The sequence below is a fragment of the Rhinolophus hipposideros genome, assembly GCF_964194185.1.
Source record: "Rhinolophus hipposideros genome assembly, chromosome: 5".
NCBI lineage: Eukaryota > Metazoa > Chordata > Mammalia > Chiroptera > Rhinolophidae > Rhinolophus > Rhinolophus hipposideros.
In genome coordinates this window covers 45,162,365-45,183,996 of record NC_138051.1, presented here as the reverse complement: position 1 = coordinate 45,183,996, position 21,632 = coordinate 45,162,365, and the positions used below count along the sequence as shown (strand labels likewise).

Here is a 21,632-nt window from a genome sequence, read left to right as displayed (position 1 = left end):
GAGTTACCTGCCACCTTCCATCCCACCCAGATGGTTGGAATCCCCATGATTTTTCACAGCCAGATGTTGTGCCACCAGTACTCTGGGCTGGGGAGGCCATCTGGGGCTGGCATCCCTTGCTCCTCCGGGGGAAAACTCTGGGGCTGAAATATCCTTCCCAGTTCTCAGCTGCCACATGGAGGTTTGGGGTTAGCTAGTTCCATGTCTCCACCCCTCCTGCCAGTCTCTATGTGGCTTCTTTATAACCTTAGTTATAAAACTTCTGTTCAGCCAGACTTCAGGTCATTCTCCAGGTTGATTTTTCTATAATTTAGTTGTAATTTTAATGTGTCCATGGAAAGAATCAAGCACAGTTTTTATTTACTCTGCCATCTCGGATCTCCTTCTATTCCCTTTTATAATTACCAAGTACCTATAATAAGGGACACTATATGTCTGGTTTGCCAAAGCCTGTCCTTTTTATCCCTGTTGTCCCGATGTGCTTTTAATTACACTTCTTTCACTCTCAAGTGTCTCTATTTGGATAATGAATTGTAGAGTCATCCTGTCCACAAGTCACTGTTCTCAGTACAGACTGTCAGCTTTTCAGAGACCACTCCCCCTCCCTCCACTGCTGTCCCTCATTGTCACTGCAGGAATAAAACATCACAAATATTTGAAGAATACTTACTTTTGCTTAATAGTAACCACCTGACCCGGGGCTTACTGGCTCCCAGGACCGTGTGAGAAGCCTCAAAGTAGCATTCCAATGTGTAAACTTAAAACCTCACTTATTTCCTATGTAGCCCACAATCACCTTCTTAGTTCATTTCCTTGTCTAATGGGTGGTGAACATCTATCTTCCCCATTAGATTGTAAATACCTTTGAGACCAAATATATTTGGCCAAATATATCACGCACAGTACCTGCACCTGTAGCAACCCCTGTAGCAAAAGAAGAAATACCCTCCACCAGGAAACCCTTGACTTTCCTGTTCAACAGTTGGTAGCCAGGACATCAGCACAAGGGCAAGGGCTGAGGACACAGGAGTTTGCAGGTGCCCTGGGTGAGCAGAAAGCATGCCAGCCTCACAGGTGCAGCTGTCACCTGGGGGTGGCAGATAGCTGGGCTCATAGTCACAATACGAAGGGTTCGGTTTGCATCATAAACTGAGGGATCTTATTACACCAGCAGAAGGGATTAAGAAAATGTTTGTGAACACAAACTGGGAGATCCTAGAGCCTTCTGAGATGGCTGGTTCTCACCTTAGCTTTCGCTCACTAGTGGCTGAGAACGCTGGGTAGGCGTGACTCGAGTTTTCCTCTCCGAGAAGAGAAATGGTGTTTTCTCATCACCAAAGCCACTCCTCAAAAGAACTACTGTAGTTGAGGTCAAGGGTCACCTGCTCAGTTTTCTTTAACAAAGATCATGTCTTTTATGTGTCAGGCATTTTACCATTATTGTCTTCCTTAAGTTTCTAAAGGATCCTACCAAGATGTGAGAGGTAATAAAGCATTTGCCTCATGTTACAATTGAGGACACAGAGCCTCGAGAAGGTTAAAATAATATGACAAGATCACACAGGTAGCAGCACAGTTGCTCCAAGATTCAAATCCAAATCTATGTGACTTCTTTTCCATAATTAAAAAAAAATGACACACACACAGTTTAAGAGTTGAAAGTACCGAAGGGCTTTTAAATGAAGAATGCTCTTCATTATACTTCTCTGTCCTCATCCTTTACCCCAGCTCACCCCTCAGAGGCAGACACTTTGAACTCTTGTAGCTGTTTCTTCTGATCTCTATATTTCTAAATTAATTGCTAATACCGCTATCATTTGATTCATTGATTTTACACATTATTTATTGATTTTCTATTGTGCTAGATGAGGATTAAACTGTCTCCTATCCTTTCTCCCATTTTTCCAATATCACAGTTTTTGGTTAAATCAACATTCAGTACTCATAATATACTATGGATGAGCCAAGTAATATACTATGATCAAATTCTTGAATAAATTTTTGTTTTTCCTGGAATAAATTGCCTCTCTGCCCAATTGCTTCATTTTCTTAGTTTCTATTTGTAGAAACTCTTCTCTCACCCTTGAACAGCCTCTAAGTAACATTTTCCTTATAATGAAATCTATCAGATGACATAATTTCCTTTTTTCCAGTATGCTTCCTTTTAGTCTTCAGCTCCATTCTGGACTAGTTGCTCGCCAGGCCTGGGGATTCCCTTTGCCTCTCCTTCCTGGATCCTGTCTCTTATCTCTCTCCTTCCACTCTTCTGTTTGGGTGGAACACTTTTTCCAGTAACTTCCTGAAGGATGGTGTGTAGGAAATACATTATTTTGAGACTGTGGATGTCTGAAAATATTCTTACTGTACACTTGACTGATAATTTGATTGGACACAGAATACTAGATAGGCGATAATTTTTACTTAGTATTTTGAAGGCCCCGCTCCTTTGTTTTCCAGCTTGCAGGGTTGTTATTGGCAAGTCAAAGGTTATTATGGAATCTTTTCTTTCTCTCTCTTTTTGTTTTTGGTGGTCTTAAATTTTATCATAGCATAGATTTTAAAATTTTAATTCCATTCATTTTATTCAGTACACTATTGGCCCTTTCAATCTGTGCTTCAGTCCTGGGAAGTTTTGTTGTTGTTGTTGTTTTGTATTATTTCTTTGATAATTTCTTTCTCTATTTTCTTTTTCTGATTTCCTATTGATTAGATGTTGGATCTTTTGGTCTGATAGTCTAATCTTCTTATCTTGCCTCCCTTCATGTAATCACTTTATATTTTCTCCAAATTTCAGTAAGATTTCTCAACTTTATCTTCCAAATTTTCCATGAACTAGAACATTTTTAAATCATGTTTTTATTTTTCAGGAGGTCTTATTCTGTTTGTTTGTTTGTTTGTTTTGGCATCATACTAGTCTTGTTTTATGAATATAATATCTCTGAGGATATTAATTGCAGGTTTGGGGAAGTTTTCTCCTGCTGTCTGAATTAATGTTATTTCTTTTGATGATCTTTCCTATTGGAAGTTTCCTCAAGTGTCTGCTGATCCTTAATGTCTGTTTATATTAGGAGTAAGTCAACTCAAAGATGTTTGAACAGCTTTGTGTGGTGGGCAGAGGCTATTGCCAGGTGGGATGCATTGTCCAGTGATGGGGCAGTGAGCCAATGTCCAATTTATTTTCTGGGAAAGTTGAGTTCTTCCTAAGAATTACTCTTCTCCATTCTCTTGCCTACAAGCATAAACTGGCTACTGGAGATCTAGAAGCTGCACGGGGAAAGGAGGGAGTTGGGGGGGGGTGTCTCTCTAGTCAGGAAGAGGATATTTATTCAATCTCTATTTTCAGTGCCTCACCTCTGCCCTCCTCTGCTCTTGGGGTCCTTGAATTCAAAGGTTTTCTAGGTCTTCTCAAGAGAACAAACCTATCTCCTACAGGACTGGGAGAGGGGAGCAGCAGGTCTAGCTGTTTCTTATAGACTTTCACTTTCAAAGCTCCTCCTTTTTTCAAGCCTGATACAGCATCCCTTCTTCAGTTCAATTTCTCAGGTTTCAGGAAGTCAATCAGCTTCCTTCTTGTTGGCACCTGCCTCTTAAGTTTCACCTCTCTCAATCCTGTGAAGTCAGGGACCTCCCCCTTTCAGCTCTATGTACTATGTAGTTCCCGGTTGCAATGTCTCCAAGACAATGGAGCTTGTGTGTCTTTTTCTTGTCCTTCTGGTTTTGGGGAGACTTCCAAGAGGTGAAAGGCAGAAGGTATTCATCATCTTAGAAAAAAATTTGAGTCCATGTTCTTAACAGTGAATATGCTATACTTCTGCCTGACTTCCTAAGGAGAGAAGAGAACACCCACCGACAGGAATGAAAGGGTGAGGCGCAACTTCTCTGCTATACATTAGAGGCCTTTCTCCCTCCAGTGCATTTTCCCACTGTCGCCGAAAAGACTTTAAAAACACATCTTCCACATCACTCTTCCACAAAGGCCCTTTAGTGGTGCTTTGTCACATGTACATTTACGTCTCAGCAAAGTAAAGCCCTCACTCACCACCTGGCCCAGTCAATCAGTCCCGCCTCCTGCCACACGCTTGCTGTTCCCAACACACCAGGTCCTTCATTCACGGCTCTGCATATGCTAACGAGAAGTCCTTCTTTTCCTGCATGGCTAGAAAACTTCTCTGTATCCTTCAAAACTCACCTTCCCTGGCAAACCTTCCCTGATTCTGCTCTTTCCCTCTCTCCTCTGGCCTGTTCCTGTCCTGGCCCCCACAGGTCTGAGTGGTCCCCCTGCACCCTGTGCTGCCACATACCCCTCTATCCTGTTTTCTATCAGAACGGAGGTGCTACAGAGAGAAATTTTAGGCTGGGAATGGACCACAGAGGCTACCTAAATTTGGAGGGAAGGCAGACAACACTAGGAGGTAAGTTGAGTCTATTCAGCTGTTTCAGAGTTCTGGTCTATTTTATTTCCTCTTCTAAATATTATTCCTTCTATATATGGCCCCTGAAACTCTTTCCTGGTTCCTTTTTCCTCCTCCCACCTGGGTCACACTCACAGCAGGCAGGACAAAGCCTCATTTAGACCCCTTCCTGTGGCTTCAATCCCTAACTGGAGTAGAGAAACATTCAATTTTAGTAATATCTTGTTCTGATAAAACTTTTTTTCCTAAATGACATTGCTTTTTAGGCAATGACACAAACAAAATGGCAGCTGGAAACTGCACACTGTAGGAAATGAACCTAACTAACCTTTCATTATAAACTGGCGCTCTGAATGCAATGGCCCAAATAGAACAATGGCACAGGTAAAATGGATAAAGACGATTCAACAATAGTACTGTAAAATTCACTTAAGTCAACAGCTTTGCGACCCAATGCCCTCTCAATCTCAGACGAGAGTGATTGACTAATTTGAATGTCTTATTTCTTCCTTTGTACATATGGGGCAGAGTTTTCTTTCATTCATTCAATGAACATGTATGGAACACCTATTATGAGCTTAACATTCTTAAGCACTAAAGATAAAGATAATAAAGGCTACCATATATTGATCATTTACTAAATGTCAGGGACTTTGGTACATGCTTTATGCACATCATTTCATTTTGCCTTCACAGCTCCCTGTGAGGTAGGTACTATTATTACCTCTGTTGGCTAATGGAAAACAGATTTAGAGAGGTTAACTATCCTGCTCAAATGGCAGAGTCAGGCATCAGGCCTACTGACTCCAGACTCCTTGTTCTTAAGCACTGTTCTAAGTCCCTTGAGCCAAAGGGAACTCCTGCCCTAAGGGTGACTGGGAGTTAATTTCTGTATATGGTGTTTGGTAAGGGTTGATTCATTCTTTTGCATGTGGATATTCAGTTTTCCCAGCATCATTTGTTGAAAAGACTGCCCTTTCTCTATTGAATGGTCTTGGCACCCTTGAAAAGTCATTTGACCATATATATATGTTGGTTTATTTCTGGGCTCTCTATTCTATTCCACTGGTCTATGTCTGTCTTTATGTTAGTACCACACTGCTTTGATTACTAGAGCTTTGTAGTAAGTTTTGAAATCAGGAAGTATGAGTCTTTTTTTTTTTTTTCCTAGACTGGTTTGGTTATTTGGTGCCCGTTGAGAATCCATATGAATTTTAGAATGGATTTTTATTATTTCTGCAAAAAACATCATTGGGATTTTGATAGGGATTGAATTGAATCTGTAGATTGCTTTGGGTAGTACTGACATTTTAATGATACTAAACCTTCCAATGCATAAACATGGGATGTATTTCCATTTATTTATATCTTCTTTAATTTCTTTCAACAATATTTTATAGTTTTCATTATGTAAGTCTTTCACCTCCTTGATTAAGTTAATTCTTAAGTATTTTATTCTTTTTGATGCTATTGTAAATGGAATTGTTTTTGCAATTGCCTTTTAAGATTGTTCATTGTGAGTGTATAGAAATGCATCTGATTTTTGTGTCTGTTTCCTGCTATTTTGCTGAATTCACTTATTAGTTCTAACAACTTTTTTGTCTGTAAGGTTACCTATATGTAAAACCATATTATTTTAAAAAACTTTAACTAAAATTTTTTGAGGTAACTTTGATCATTTCTTATAATTCTTATAAGTATTTTCCAGACAAACCCGAACTCAAGAGTGAGGAGAAGCAAGGGCAAATAGGAACTTTAAATCTACTTCTAGATTAGAGGTCATCCATGAATTATACACCAAATCTTAACACATTTTGAAGACATAAAACCCCAAACTGTCTGTTTTCCAGCATCTGACAAAACATTAAGAGAAAGGAGAAAGGTAGAAGTGTGTGTATGTGTGAGTGTGTATGAGCCTGAAAGAGCTACACACAAACATGTTTCTTTTCCTCAAATCCAAAGGTGGCCCCCCTTAGAGCTAATAGAACACGGCTTCCCTCAGGAGACTTTTAATTGACAGTTAAGGGAGGTGCCTTTAAGGTAGAGAACAAAAGCCAAACAGAAGGGCCCTATTTGGATTTCTGGGTTTTAATAGAGAGTCATACAATCTTGAGGAGCAGATGGAATACTAACGTGAAAAAAAAATCAATGACATCAACAGAAATTGCTGTGGAAAAGGTCCTAACCCAGCTCATAGCTAATTATGACCTTCATGAATCCTTTGAATCTGTCACCAAAATCAGAATAATATGTGCTAAGCCCAAACATTTTTGGGGAACACATTATCTCCTTCAACTTAATTATATATCTTTCAAAGGCAAGAATTTAGAGGTTCATTCAGCAAAATCTGTTGATGCCTAGGATGTGCCAGGTACAGATCTTGTTGCTGGAGATCTGGCAGCAAACAAAGCCCCTGGTGCTTGGAGCTTGCATATAACTGGGGGAGACAGACAACAGTCATATAATCTTTATAGAAAGTATAACTTTCTATATCACACAGCAGCTGTTATGTAAGTTGAACATAGGTGTTTATAAATAGCAATTTATCAGTTGAGTGATTCTTTGAGTTTGTTTTCCTATGATGAGTGAAAGAATTAAAGGGAGTAGAATCTGGTGAATGCACTGCACTATGTAGTCTAGGGTTTCTCAACTAGGGTTGATTTTTGTCTGCCAGGGAACATGTGGCAATATTTGAAGACATTTTGATTATCATGGCCTCGGGGGAGGGGGATACTACTGGCATGTCCTGGGTAATGCCAAAGATGCTACTAAACATCCTACAGTGCACTGGATAAGTCCATCCATCAAAGAATGAATGGGCCCAAAATATCAGCAGTGCCACTGTTGAAAAACTTTGATCTGGGCCCCAGGCAGGATGCTATATCTCTGATGAGACCTGAGGAACTAGGCAGGAGTTACTCTTCCAAACGAGATATCTAAATATGTGAAAACTGGGTAGAACCAAGGTCCTTTTCGTTACTCTGGGGAATCTGTTCCAAGCTTGGTGACAGATTAAGTCAGATGGTTTCAAAGCCACATGGGGATTTATTCATTAAGCGACATTAAATAAGTTTCTTGCATACTTTTGGTATAAGATAGGGCCAGGAGACAAGATATGGTCCCTGCCATCACAAATTTTACAGCCTAGGAAGGATGGGAGACATGAAGACCAACACCTACAATGTGACAAGTCCCACCATAAGATAGAAATCAAATGATGTAGGGTAGAGAGTGATGCCTTTTGTTGGAGTGACCCAAATAGGATTAACGTATAAGGTATCATTTGAGCTGAGCTTTGAAAGTGAGTAGGTTTAAATAGGCAGAGAGGCGAGTAGAGGATATGGTAGGTAGTGGGTAAGATGTGAAAACAGGTACGAAGGTAGGAAGTAATATTAATAGCAATTGCCATCTAGTAACTCCCTTTTATAAGACAGGATGGTGTCAAGTACTTTATTGTGACAAACTGTTGTAGTCTAAAATGAAAACTGAGACATACAAATCAGTGGAAGCCAAGCATGACCCAAAATGACTTGAATTTTCATCTCATCCATTTCAAAAAGATGATGAAATATGGAAAGTGTTACCTGGGGTGAGTTGCATAAATACCGAAGCAGTTCACCGATATACTGAATGACAGTGATGTTGTATTTTCTACAGTCATCCCAAAACTGGCTGGCTGAAAATTTGTTCCGCAAAACAAGAGTAGCACCTACAGAGAAGGCATAGAAAGGTTAGTAAAGAAATGCTACAAAAAATAAAGTCTCCCCAACTACATTTGTCACTTTTGAAAGGTAGAATTTAGATATTATATTCACAAACAAGTATTGAGTACCAATTATATTCAATGCATAAAAAAAGAAGACCTGTTTTGTCCTATAGGAGCTTCCAATCTAGTGGGGGAGAAGACTCATAAAAAAGTCTTTGTAATAAAAATCAGTGTGCAATAAATAAGAGATTCAAATGAGACCCTAAAATATCATGAGTGTGTGTGTATTGATTAATTCTGCTTGGGGGCAAGGGCTGAGAAAGGCATATTTTGGAAGAGGTGGGATTTGAATTAGCTCTTGAGAAATGGAGAAAGATGAGAGAATTCCAGACAGAACAAAAAGCATGAATGTAAAGACAGGACAGTCCAGATGGCCAAGACTCAGTTGGCCTGTGACGGGTGGTGAAGGGTGGGTGGCTCATTAGAGATGAGCTAGCAGTGCAATCATAGAGACATTGAAAGTGCCAGATGGAGGAATTAGACTTCATTTTATAAGCAATGGACAACCAGGTTCTTGAGCAAGCAGGAGAATGCTTCTCTGATGGGGGAGGTAGACAGAATAATAGTTCCCAAAGATGTCCATATCCTAATCCCTAGAACCTGTGAATATTCTACCTTACATGGGAAAAGGGGCCGTGTAGATGTGATTAAATCAAGGTTTTTTTAAAAAAATTTTTATTGGGGAATATTGGGGAACAGGGTGTTTTTCCAGGACCCATTAGCTCTATGTCAAGTTGTTGTTTTCAATGTAGTTGTGGGGGTGCAGTTCAGCTCCAAGTCAAGTCATTCTTTTTTTCAATCTAATTGTGGAGGGCACAGCTCACTGGCCCATGTGGGAATCAAACTGGTGACCTTGGTTTATGAGCACTGTGCTCTAACCACCGAGCCAAAGGGCCACCCCAAATCAAGGATTTAGAGTTTGGAAGATTATCCTGGATTATGTGGTAGGCCCAATGTAATCACAGAGGTCTCCCTAAGTGGAAGGTAAGAAGGTCAAGGGCAGAAGGAGATGGGATTATGGAAACAAAAAAGTGAGAGTGATATGCTTTGAAGATGGAAGAAGGGGCCACAAGCAGGCAGTGTCTAGAAGCCAGAAAAGGCAAGGAAATAGATTCTCTCCTAGAGGTTCCACAAGGAATACAGCCCTGCTGACACCTTGATTGTTAGGACTTCTGACTTTCAAAACAGTAAGAGAATAAATCTGTGTTCTTTTAAACCACTAAGTTTGGGGTAATTTGTTATAGTAGCAGTAGCAGACTAACACAATGGGTAAAAATAATTTATATTCATATCATATTCAACCCCATTACTGGCAAGAAATGTAGTAAAGTGAAATTAAAAAACTCAGAAATATTTTTCATGTTATTAATTTATTTTTACTCCTAAATATACTCAAGTCTAATGTTTTAAAAGAGGAGAAAAATTTTAAAATACTATTTTTTCTTCTTTAGCATGTATTTTTGCTGCATAAGCAAATGTGTAAGTGATTGATCTGGTCCCTTTGGGAGACTCAGAGTCACCCTGTTCTTGCAGGGCTCAGCAATGTGATCAGAGCCAGTTGTTTCTTGCTGATTTGGAGGCTTGATACTGGGCTAAGTGTTTTATAGCTGATCAGTAAGTTGATGAGAGAAATGAAGCAGAGGCTTGGGCAATTGTTTATGTATATGTATATGTATTCATATACATATGTGACTATTTATAATGAAATGCCATATGGGAGAAAAAAATAAGTTTTTTAGCTCAGAGTGTTAGGGATGGCTTCCTGGAAGAGGTGGATATCAGACTGAAGTTTAATGTATAAAAATGGCATCAATCCTACTGAAAGAGAAGATGGCAACTCTAATTTGAACGGTAAAGAGTGAGAAGGAAAGAGAAGAGATGACAGTCTAGGTATTGTGACCAGAGCTGAGGGGCCATGAGCGGAGGGAAGAGTAAAGTAGAATGAGGACAACTGAAGGAGAAGTTTAATTCAGATGCTGATGGAGATCAACAGGCAGATTACTGAAGATGGTAATGATGCAGGAGAATTATTTATGGAATATAAGAACCAGTGTCTTGATCTGGATGAAAACCTCAAATATTTTAAAATTTCCTTCTTGATATACTGAACTGTTAGAGCATTATATTGCTCTAGACAAGCAGGCATGAGAAAATAGAAATTATTTTAGATACGTGCTTGTGATATGTGAGCCCAATAGCCTGTTATTAACATAGAATTAAACACCTTCCTAGCACACAGGAAAGTAGCCAAATTTCGTACTCCTTTTGCTTATGAGCAGCTGTGAGTGTGTACTAATCTCCAGTCCCTTGTGAGAGAAAAGCTTACCTGCCAAAATACATCCATGTAGACCAATCATAAGGGCAGCACTGTGGTACAAAGGGAGAGTGGTATAGATGACATCATCTTTCTTAAACCCGCTGATAGTAGTGAGGCCAGTTCCGTACCAAATGCGACGATGATTGATTGTCGCAGCTTTTGGGAGACCTTTGCAAAGAAAGATACAAGAGAAAGCATGAGTGAGCCAAGATTGGTTATTCACAGACATGTGGTCTAGCAGAGAGATCTGGTGTAGGAAGATTCATCATCCAGTGATTAGAGAATTACATAGGGGAGGGCCATGATCATTTAGACCAGGAGTCAGCATTTTCTGCAAAGGGCCAGACGGTAAATGTTTTAGGCTCTGCAGGGTCATACAATCTCTGTTGCAACTGCTCAACTCTGCTATTGTAGCCAATAGCAGCCAAACACATAAAGGAATGAATGTGGCTGTGTTCTGATAAAACTATTTATAAAAACAGGCGGTGGGGGTGAAGGTCGGGGAGGGTGGGCTGTACTTGCTCCACAGGCCAGAGTTTGCTGACCCCGGTGTTAGAGCATTGTTACAGTAGTAATTTTAACAGAAAGGAAGGAATGTTTACCGAATTTCTGCTCTGTGCCTACCACCTTGCAAGATATTTTCAAAATTTAATTCTTATAATTAATGAGATAAGTAGATTATATTCTCTAATCCACAAATTAGAAAGCTGAGACTCAGAGAGATTAAATAGACTATCCATAACCACTTTTATGATTTCTTCTTCTTCTTCTAGTGTTTCCTTATGTAAATACAAGCAGTTATGAACATTTGCTCATACGTTCTTGCCCTTCTCCTGTTTAAAAAATATGCACACTCTTCTGCACTTTCCTACTTAACAATGTATCTTGGAGATATGTTCATATTTGCATATAGAAATTTTACTTATTTATTTATTCAGTTATTCTCTCTCAGTTACATCACGTGTCTTCTCTGGTGTTTCATTTATAATTGGTTATACAATACATATGGACTCTAAAGATAATATAATCAAAGTTTAAGGATCATTTAAAAAATTCCAAAAACCTATTCAGTGCCAAATTTCATCCATCATCATAACTATTTCTGTAAATCTTTCTTAACCTCTTTATTTCTTCTACGTACCAACTAGGGGAAAATGCACGTAGTGTGGAGAAACCCAAATGGGATCATATGCTATGAAATAAGATCAGTTCCCACAGACCAAGAGCTAAATCCCCTGAAGTATTAGTTATCTGATAAGTTTCATTAAAGAAAGAAACATTTCAAAACCCAACCCAACATTTAACTCCTTCAGGATAGGTCCGTTTCCTTCAGAATCCTCTCTTTATTTTTACCTGTGGTTCCAGAAGTATAAATGTATAGAGCAGGAGTGGAAAAAGTAACTTCAGACCTCCATGATTCTGGGATAGGTTCAGTGGACCTTTCATCCACTTTGTCTAGGAAAGAGTCAACCCCATCTCTGTTGGAAGTTCTGCTCACATAGTAGATGGACACATTATCTTTTTTCAGGCTTGGCAGCACCTCTTCAACAGCTGTTTGTAGTTCTGTATTTCAAAAGAAAAAAAATCCAAACAAATTCAATTAGTCCATTAAAGTTCTGTTAGCGCACCAAGCTTCACAGTAATTTTGTTTTCAGCATAATTTTTGTTAAAATATAGATATGACAAATGATACTTATAGTTATACATTTTTAAACATGGAATTTGTCACATCTGAAAATATCACCAAATTCCAATATTTGAGAAAAGGTTGAATTTTGATGGTTTCATAATAAGCAGAAGGGCTGGCTGAAATCTGTACAAACAAACGGACATATGGGTAAAAACCAAGATACATAAATGCATAGTTACATGCACATACATCTCAAAATACTCCAGGAATGACTTCGGTTGTTCCCAATATGTGCCCCACAGGGCCAGTGATGAAAAAAAATTTAAGGAAAGAAAAGAGAAATGCAAGTAAGGAAGCCATGCTCACTAACAAAGATGATGGAAGCCAACTGTCTATAACACTCTATTTATTTGTTTATTTAACACATCAGTACCAAGTAGTTCCACTAGGAAGCTTCAACTGATCTGAGAAATAAGCTCTAAATTTCATAAGCACATTCTTTGGTCTGAGAAAAAAAGAAATTACTGTGTTTTTTAAATTGTGGGTCCACAAAAGAATAGTGGATTATTAAAATCATTTAAAGTGACCAGTCTTTTTACAAATTAAATAAAATGAAACAGAAATTTTCTTTATTTAGAAAGTCAACTGAAACACAGATTCTAACACAGCTCTTGGAGACAGTCTGAAAACAGTTTTTAAAATGCCATTTGTAACTGTGATTTTGCATTTCTATCATCGGAACTTTGGAAACACAGTATTTAATAACCTATCGTCTAGTCTATACATCAGCACAATGTGTGTTGGAACACCTTTCAGACTGAGACACGCATATACACCTCCCTCTCCCCCACAAATCACCCTGAGGTCAGAAAGATGTGTAATAAAGGTGAAGTCCCACGAGGAGTAAATTCATGTTTAACAGGGAAATACATACTCATCTTACATTTATGTCATATAATTTCTTAATAATATTTTTCATTTCTCTCAGTTAAAGTTCTTGCTTACATGAACTCATGCTTTCTGAGTAGCCCTGGAATCAAGGGTAATTCCTTGGAATGAGGTTACCAGGTCATACCAAGCCTTACATAATTGTTATCACTTGATATCTATCTATAAGCAACCATGTCACCTATTGACCAACTATGTACTTCCTTATTTCTCAGAGGCTGTGGGGTGGTCCCTTTTAAATACTGGTCATTTCCACTCATTATGTGGAATAATCTGAACTCTATCCTGCTCCAGATTCAACAACATTTACAGATGACTTAGAGTTCATTTTGTTTTACCCCCTTCACTCCCTTCTTCTTTCTAAAGAAAATGAACTGCTAAATATTCCCACAAATGCTAACAAAGCGCTGGTTTGCTTTTCAGTGGAGATGTACAACCACCCCCCTTGCAAACTTTAGTATGAGCAGGCTAAGAAGAAAAATTTGAGAGAACATCTTTAAGCTAGCTTTCCATGCAGACCTTGGGCTGGCTGGCTGGGATCCCAGCCCTTGAATACACTAATCATTTGATGTATGTCTGTGTTTCTGCCCCCCAACATCCTACACACAGACCCTCCTGCTATGATCCATCCTGTGCTCATCACCAGTTCCCTCTTTGGTAATGAGACCCAGCAAGAGAGTGCCTTTCTTCTATAGCCCAGTTCCAGAGGCAAACAAGTCTGTGGTAGGGTGAGGCTGGGCCTCAGGGACATTAGGTCTAAATGGGTTTTCTCAAATCAGAATACATATGATTTTTTTAACATCATTTTTTATGCCCTCATGCCCAACCCAATGGTTCTTAAGCTTCAGAGAAGAAAGCCTGTTGCAACCAACCAGAATGGAGGAACTCATTAATACAGCAAACATTTAATGAATGACTACCATGAGCTCCATATTACTAGGGCATTATTCAAAGATTTTTGATGGAATTCTCAGCCTTTGAGTCAATCAAAGTGCATTGAAGCAACTCATCTAAGTGACTCCTTAGGCAGCCCAGAGAGATCAAAGCAGTGGAGATAAGATTATCTCTATGCCCTCCCTGGTCCTTGACTAACATTTGAAACTGGAAAATTATCACCTTCCATGGAAATGAGGCCACTACTATTGGCCATTCCTTGGATTTTTTGAGTCCCTATTTTCTCAATAGTGTAATTTCTTCAGTAAACAGCTTTAAAGAATTACTATTATTTACGTCCAGTCTGCTGTTGCCCTTTAATGAAGCATCTCACTGTGGGAGGTACTGTGATGAAAACTGCCTCTGGGCTCCTCTTGCCTGGAATACACCCTCCCCAACTGCACTTGCCTAGCTCAGTTGTCAAGGCTCCCAAGAAGCATTTTTCCTCTGCTCTTTTTTCCCTACAGCACTTTGTAGCTCGACCAGTACTTTTTACATTCTCCTGGGTGTCACAATCATTTGTGTACATGGCTTAGTTCTTTTAGTGGACTGTAAGATTCTTGAACTAATTCATCTTCTTAACTCTCCATCCTATAATGGCAGCTAGCTTGTCCCTGTGGGGACTCTCTAAATGTTTCTTGATTTGAAATTAAATTGTTGTACCATTTGCTTTTCTCAATCTAACCTCAAAAGTTTGTGTGACAAGACTTTTCCTTGGTCCTGACACTAGTTTTATAATGAAGCATTCCCATTTTAGAATGTTCAATAATGCAATACTTTAAAAAATTATTGGAAGCATTTTCCTTTATCACATTGCTTAAAGGAGGTCCAATTTTGTTTTTCACAACCTTGCAAAACCAGGTCAAAGGTGATCTGGGACATTTTATAACCTCCCTCGATCTCAGTCTTGCAATAGAAAGCATCTTTAATCATTAATAAAGCCTTGCAGAACCTTTCATGGCTGTGTTGAGTCAGACAGTGTAGACTTTGACTGATGGAGTGAGCTGATGAAGAAGACCTGGGTTATTCTTCCAGTAGAAGAGCTAGTTTACTGATGATCTTAATGCTAGCATAAATGGAAATAAAGCAAACTTACTATTTGGGGGGGCTCTTTTGGCTGTTTTTATAAAATATCCTATGTTGTATGAAATTAAATATGCTTTCCCGTCTTCCTCATATTCTATGTTTGGGAAGTTGCTTGAAAAACTACCAGACCACCAAGCTGGTTTCTATCAACAACAACAACACAGGTTCAAATAAGTGAAGGCAATTTTTCCATGATATTATTTACATCATACCCTGCCATGGAGAAGGATTCTGAAATGTACTACAGAAAGAACATATTCTCTGGGAGAAGGGTGCTTCTTTTATACTCAGGGAAACGTTTGTGAATCTTTGACTTTTGGTAAGTATAGTAAATTCTGAAGAAATAACTGGATACTGAAATTCCTGATAGACTTGAGCCCTGTTAAGCTTTACAGGTCCCCCAGATTTATGACAACTGGATCAATCCTCATGATTAATGTCACTGTCCTCGTCCTTTACATACATTCCAGAATGTGACAGACGGAACTCAAGGACATATATGTACTAACTTGCAAGCCCCGTGGCCGAAATTCAAAGTCTAGAATCAAATCCTGTTGAATTGTCACCATTCCAATAGTTCTAAAACTCCTCATCTTTATTTACCATGTTCAGATGGTGTAACAGAATAAAAGTACCCTGGAAGTGAGAAAAAAATTTGAGTTCTGTCCCCAGTTCTCTGTTGCTAACTAGCCATGTGACCTTGTGCAAATGGTATCACCCCTTTGGGTCTTTGTTCAGCTATAGAACAAGTGGAAACTAGACTGTTTCTCACTCAGATCATCTGCTTCAAAATCATCTGGGAGTGGGGTGGGGCTTACAAAAATACATATTTCTGGGTCCCCCCACAGTCCTACGGAATCAGTGTTTTTTGGGAATGGGGTTCAGGAATCAGTTTTTCAAAATAAGCTTCTCAGGTGATTCTTATGTTCATTAAAATTTCTTTTCTAAAGTTTTTATTGAACTATAACACATTCATTAAAGTGAGAAGGTCATGAATTAGAATACCTCTAAGATACCTTCCAACTTTAAAGAATTCTAAGAACCAGTAAATTCAACACATTTACACATGGGCATATTTACTAAGCATGCAACTTTGGACTCTGTTACCACCTTTGCAATAACTGTTTCCATTCAGAGAGTAATTCTGCATGTTGTGCAATGGTCTCTCAGTGATTTGGAAAAACTGAATGTTTTGCAAATGTGTGTCCTCTCTCAAAGGTCAGTTTACTGCCAGAGAATCCCATAAGTCCACTGGAAAGGAAAGTACACTAACCTAAACATAAAGCTCAAGAGCGGAGGACTGTTGCCTGGGTGGAGAAGGAGTTACCTGGTTGTATTTCCGACTTGATTACAGAGCCATCAATTATAGTCATTTAAACTCAAGATTCTTTGTCAACAAAACTCCCAGTCTTTGACCTTCCTCACAGGCGGCCTGGGATGCAGTCATGTGCTGCATAATGATGGTTTGATCAATGATGAACCGCATATATGATAGTGTTATACCATATAGCTTAGGTGTAGGGCACTATGATATTCACACAATGACGAAATCACCTAATGATGCATTTCTCAGACCATATTCCCATCATTAAGCGGTGCCTGACTGTACTATGCAGTTTAATAGTATTTCAGTCCTGCCTGGAATAGTACAAAGATCATTGTACTAATAACTTCCCTCTGAATCGACTAGTAAAGTAACAGATTTATGAGACTCTTCTAGTTAGGAAGTAGGGAAGTTGTCTCTTTTCTCAGGCAACTAGAAATTGTTGGGAGTTTTCTTGAAAGGACCATCACCTTCAAATAACTTGGTTGCCTTTAAAACTGTCCCCGTTTTTAAACTTTATACAAAACCTTCATTTTGGGGGAAACAGGTTTTCTAGTTCCTCACAAGTGAATAGATATCTCATCTTTCTATGACACTAGGTAAACTGCTTAGCTTGCCCCCATTTCCTCAACTATGAGATAAAGGGGGAGAGATGAAATGAAGGGGGAAAGCAGATGGATGCTTGATCCCTTCCAGCTCTACTGCTTTACGGCTATGTACAGGAAGGAGCATGACACAGGGAAAGTCATAGGCATTGAAGTTGGACAGACGTAGGTTGGAATTTTAAGCCTCAGTTTCCTAATTGTGTAACCGGGGTAAGGATATGTTTTCTCTCATAAAATCATCCAGCATAAGGCTTGGTCCAGAAAGGCATTCCCAAAAGGTGAGGCTTCCTGGTCTTTCAGCCCACACCTGCCTAGGCCTCCTTTTACTGCTGGTCCTTATGTAAGTGCAGAGAGAAGCTTCTGGGAAGGGAAAACCAGCAGCCCCGGGTCACAGGTTTTTGGTTTCTTTCTGGCCTGGTTGCCACTGTAGCATAAAGGTATGAACCATTTCAGGTCTTGTTGAAATGTGGCGGGAGGTTAACAGAACCAAGACATAATGGGGGTCACTAGGGCACTGCAGCCCATCCCCAAAGTCTTCTCCGTGGGACTAAGTAGGGTCACCTTCTCTCTGCAGTGAGAATCCAGGGAGGCTAACAGCCCTTGAGGGCTGGAAGCAGCCTTGAAGACCGCCTCATTACAGATGAAGAAACCAAGGGTCAGAGAGGGGAAGGGATTTTCCCATGATCACACAGCCAATCAAGCAGCAGAAGTGGGAACAGTTTTTGTGGATCCACTGGTGTTCAGTCAAGACTTTGCATTTTAATGCAGATGTTATCAAGTCTTGGCTAAGAGACTGGGCTCTGGTGGTAAATCTCCCTGGTCAACCCCGTGCTCCCAGCTCTGTGATCTGGAGTAGAACGCTTCACCTCTCCGGCCCCGGTGGTCTCATCTACAAAGTCCGATAGTAAACCCTACCTGTCGTGAGAGTTAAAAGCAACACTGTATGTATAGTGCTTCACAGGGCCTCATGGTCAGTTTCCACAACTGGTGGTTCTACTGATCATTAATTAGCATTTCGAGGAAGGGTTGTCATCCCCTTCTTCTACACCTCCGGGTTACCGATTTGAACCTCCCCCTCGAACGCCGTGCCCTCCGCTGTGGTGGGTTTGCAAGGCGCAGAGGAGCCCCATGCCAGGGCCGAGCCGTCCCCGGGCTCACCTGGCGAGGCCAGCAGCACCTTCGCCCCGCAGCACTGGAAGCAGTGCAACAGGGACTTCGCGCGGATGTTGCAGTTGAGGCACGCCATAGCACAACCCAGCTTGAGCAGCCCCAGCCACAGCCACACGTAGGCGGGTTCATTGCCCATGAAGATCGCCACGCAGTCTCCTTGACGCAGGCCGAGGTGGTCGTGCAGCGTCCGGGCCACTTGGTTGCTGCGTCGGTCCACCTGGGCGTAGGTGAGCGTCTCGTCGCGGAAGACCAGGAAAGGCTTGTGTGGGGTCTGGCGCACTTTCTCCAGAAAGGCGTGCAGGATGGTGCGCACCCGCCGCTCTTGCCCGTAGCTGCGTATTCGCCGCGCCAAGCCGGCCAACAGGAGGAAGTAGCCGGTGTCCTGGAAGAAGTAGGGGCAGCAGAGATTCACCACCAGCGGCAGGAGCAGCAGCCCCGCCAGCACCGTGTAGATGACGGGCAGCATGACGGTGGCGGGGCCCCCTGTCCCCGCAAGGGAAGAGGGCGCACTCTGGTCGTGCAGCACGGCGGCGGGGCGGGCTCCTGGAGACGGCGGGCAGGCTGCGCAGGGGCGCACGGAGAGGCCGGGGAACCGCTGTGTGCCCCGGCTCGCAGCACCGTCGCGGGCTCTCGGGGACGTGGAGTGGCGTGGGCGCGGCCGAAGGGTCGGGGCGCAACCTGCCGGCGGAGCCCGCCCCCTCGTGGGGGTGCAGCCACCTGCGCGCCCGCCCCGCCCCTGCCGTCGTCCCTCGGCTGGGAAGGCGGCTCCGCGTCTCCAAGGTGTCTCGGCCACCTCTCCGCCCGAGTCTGGAGGTCTGGGGTGCAGTCTGAACTCTCCTGCGTTGTAACCAAAGTACTTTACACCTCGGAGCCACAGTTTCCGTACACAAAGGATGATACGATGCTCTGAGCGGACGTTGAGAAGATTGGAGGAGATAATGCAGACGTAGGGCTATCATTTATTGCCACCATAATAGCAATGACTTACTGTTATTATCAGTAAAGCGCTTTATAATGCGAGATAGCCCTGTTGTATTAGTAACGGGTACCAGGTGCACCGCCAAATCGGAATCCCATCTCTCTCCTTCCTGGTCCCGGGTGCTTTCAGCCAGGTCATTCTTTGTTCCTCAGATCCGCGACCTCCCTCCCCTCGCCCCCGCCCAAGCCCAGCCCAATTGCCAGGCGGTCTCCCGAGGCGAGGATTGCGGGTAGAACAACAAAAGCACCAGCGATTGTTACCTCAGGCTCACCCAGCCCCTGGGTGCAGGACAGCTGGCACCGCCTGGCCCAGCTAGACCAAATTTGGCGTGAAGTAATGCCATACTTGGCCAACTGAAATCAAAACCCGGGGATATTTTGATTTGGTTTAATATCTTATTCTGTGAAGGGATCCTCCCCCAAACCCTCCATCCTTGTATGTTGAAGCTTCTACACTACTGTCAGCCCAATTCAACACACATTTACTGTGGCTCCGTCGGAGAATAGGGCAACGCAGAGGAAATGAAGTAAATGTTATTGGCATTTCTCAAAAGCCCTTTCTTTTAGTGTGATCCTTTCTTTCCCTTAGTGGTGCTTCTAAACAGAGTGAATATTTGCTGCTTGCTATTGGGGAGGGTCAGGATCTGAGTGAAAAAAGTGTTTTCCTTTCTTCCTCTCCTGTCTTCCTGCATTCATCCATCTCATCCATAGGAGACACAAATAAGAATGCCTACTCCTGCCAGACACTCTGCTAGGGGCCTCCTTAGGTTATATTTTGGAGCCTCACAGTCATTTAAAGGTGGCACTTTCATGCTCACTTCCAGATAGGAAAGGGATGCTGAGCGAGTTGAATTAAGACAGCTAGTACGTGATGCATGGGTTTTGGAAATGGTATCTGTTTGGTCCCGGGGCCCCCTCTTAGCAACCATGTTATGCTGCCCTCCTATTCTCTAGGTTTCTATCTATGTTCTCTTTGTTTTCAGCAATTTTCTTTCTTCTTTCCCCCTTCCCCAGTCTTTCCCTTCCCCATGTTTTAGCCCCCCCGCCCCCCCCCTTTTTTTTTTACCCCTGGGACCTGTTCAAACAACTCTTTGTCTACCTTTTCCCAACTCTTCCATCACAGATGCCAGCACCATCTAGTGACAGGTTGCATCATTTCCCTGGGAGAAGTTGGTGGCCTTCCTTACCCTCGAGAAGGCAGTGGTGTTAATCAAAGTAGGGCTCAGGACAGAAACCATTTCGGTGGGCTCCTCTTCTTTCATGTTGAAGCTCAGGGCCCACCCTCCCTTTCCATCCCAATGCCACCCCTTCATTGCTAGTCACTTCAAAAGCCTCCTAGACTCCGTTTGTCCCTGAAGAGCTGCACTCCAGAGTCCTGGAGTACCGCAAATGCCCACTTTCTTCTCCCTTATTCTGAGGATCACTTTAGCCTTGTCCATCACTAGTTTTTCAGTTGCAAGTGAAAGAAAACAAGACCCAAACTGGCTTAAGCTGAAACAGAAATTTAAATAGTAACCTCAGAGTCCAGGGGTAGGATAAGCTTTAGGTGGGCCTTCATCTTTGGTGTAAGTGCTGGGACTTAGACCCAGCTTCCCATTTCTCTGTGCCACCTTCTCTGTTGTCGTGTAAGCTCTCCAGTCATGATGCGAAGATGGCTGCCAACCCCTTAGGGTCACATGCTTCCTGTGCACCCTCCAAAAAATGCCCTGCATGTTCCCCTCTGTATGGCTTTGTTCTTGCCTCTTTCAATCCCCGAACTCTCCACTCTTCTAAATCCCAGCTCTCCTTTAAGGCAGTGGCGCATAGATGTCTGGATTTCTTAGTCCAATAGCACCAAAGCAAAGTTAGGAACCTAACATAAAGTACCAACTTTTTAATTTTTCAAGTGAAAACAGCTTGCCCCCCAACCAACCACTGTCTGTTTTTATTATTTTTCATAAAAGAATGACATTTTAGCACCAAAAAGGAAAGTATAACTGAGCTGTACACTTAAAAATTACTAAAATGGTTAATTTTATGTTATGTGTATTTTACCACAAAAATATAAAGAAGGTGCCCAAAACATGTATATACATTTTAAGAAAAGAAAACTGTATTAAAACTGTAAAACGATATATACTGATAACAAAAGATGAATATAAGTCACGTTTGACTTCTACAATTACAAGAGGTGCTCAGAGTGGTTACCATCAGCGTCCAGACACTTCTGATTATGGTGAACTACTGCTTGAGCAACGCTGACCAAAGTGTCCCCTTGTATACATTTTTTTTTGGCACCCCCGTACAAAAAAGGAAAAATACACACAAAAAGGAAAGTACAGTCCTTTTCAAGATAGGATGAAGACAATGTTACACCAACACATAAAAAAAGATAGAAATTGAAGTATTTTTGAATGCAGAAAAAAATACAACTTTTCATTTTGTTTATTATATAGAAATGGTTTCTACGCAAGTTTGTCCATT

At 41.4% G+C, this 21,632-nt stretch overlaps 1 protein-coding gene across 3 annotated transcripts in view; it reads right to left on the bottom strand.

The window, feature by feature from the left end:
- Window positions 1–19,073, bottom strand: part of SLC27A2 (solute carrier family 27 member 2) — a 36,752-nt gene extending 17,679 nt beyond the window's left edge. For all 3 annotated transcript variants that reach the window (XM_081049840.1, XM_081049842.1, XM_081049841.1), the window contains exons 1-4: window positions 18,180–19,073; window positions 11,849–12,058; window positions 10,505–10,663; window positions 7,997–8,121 (exon numbers count right to left, since the gene is read on the bottom strand). In XM_081049840.1, the coding sequence (XP_080905966.1) occupies window positions 7,997–8,121; window positions 10,505–10,663; window positions 11,849–12,058; window positions 18,180–18,657 (972 nt within the window). In that variant the 5' untranslated portion in view covers window positions 18,658–19,073. The remainder of the gene's footprint in view (window positions 1–7,996; window positions 8,122–10,504; window positions 10,664–11,848; window positions 12,059–18,179) is intronic.
- Window positions 19,074–21,632: the final 2,559 nt, after the last annotated feature.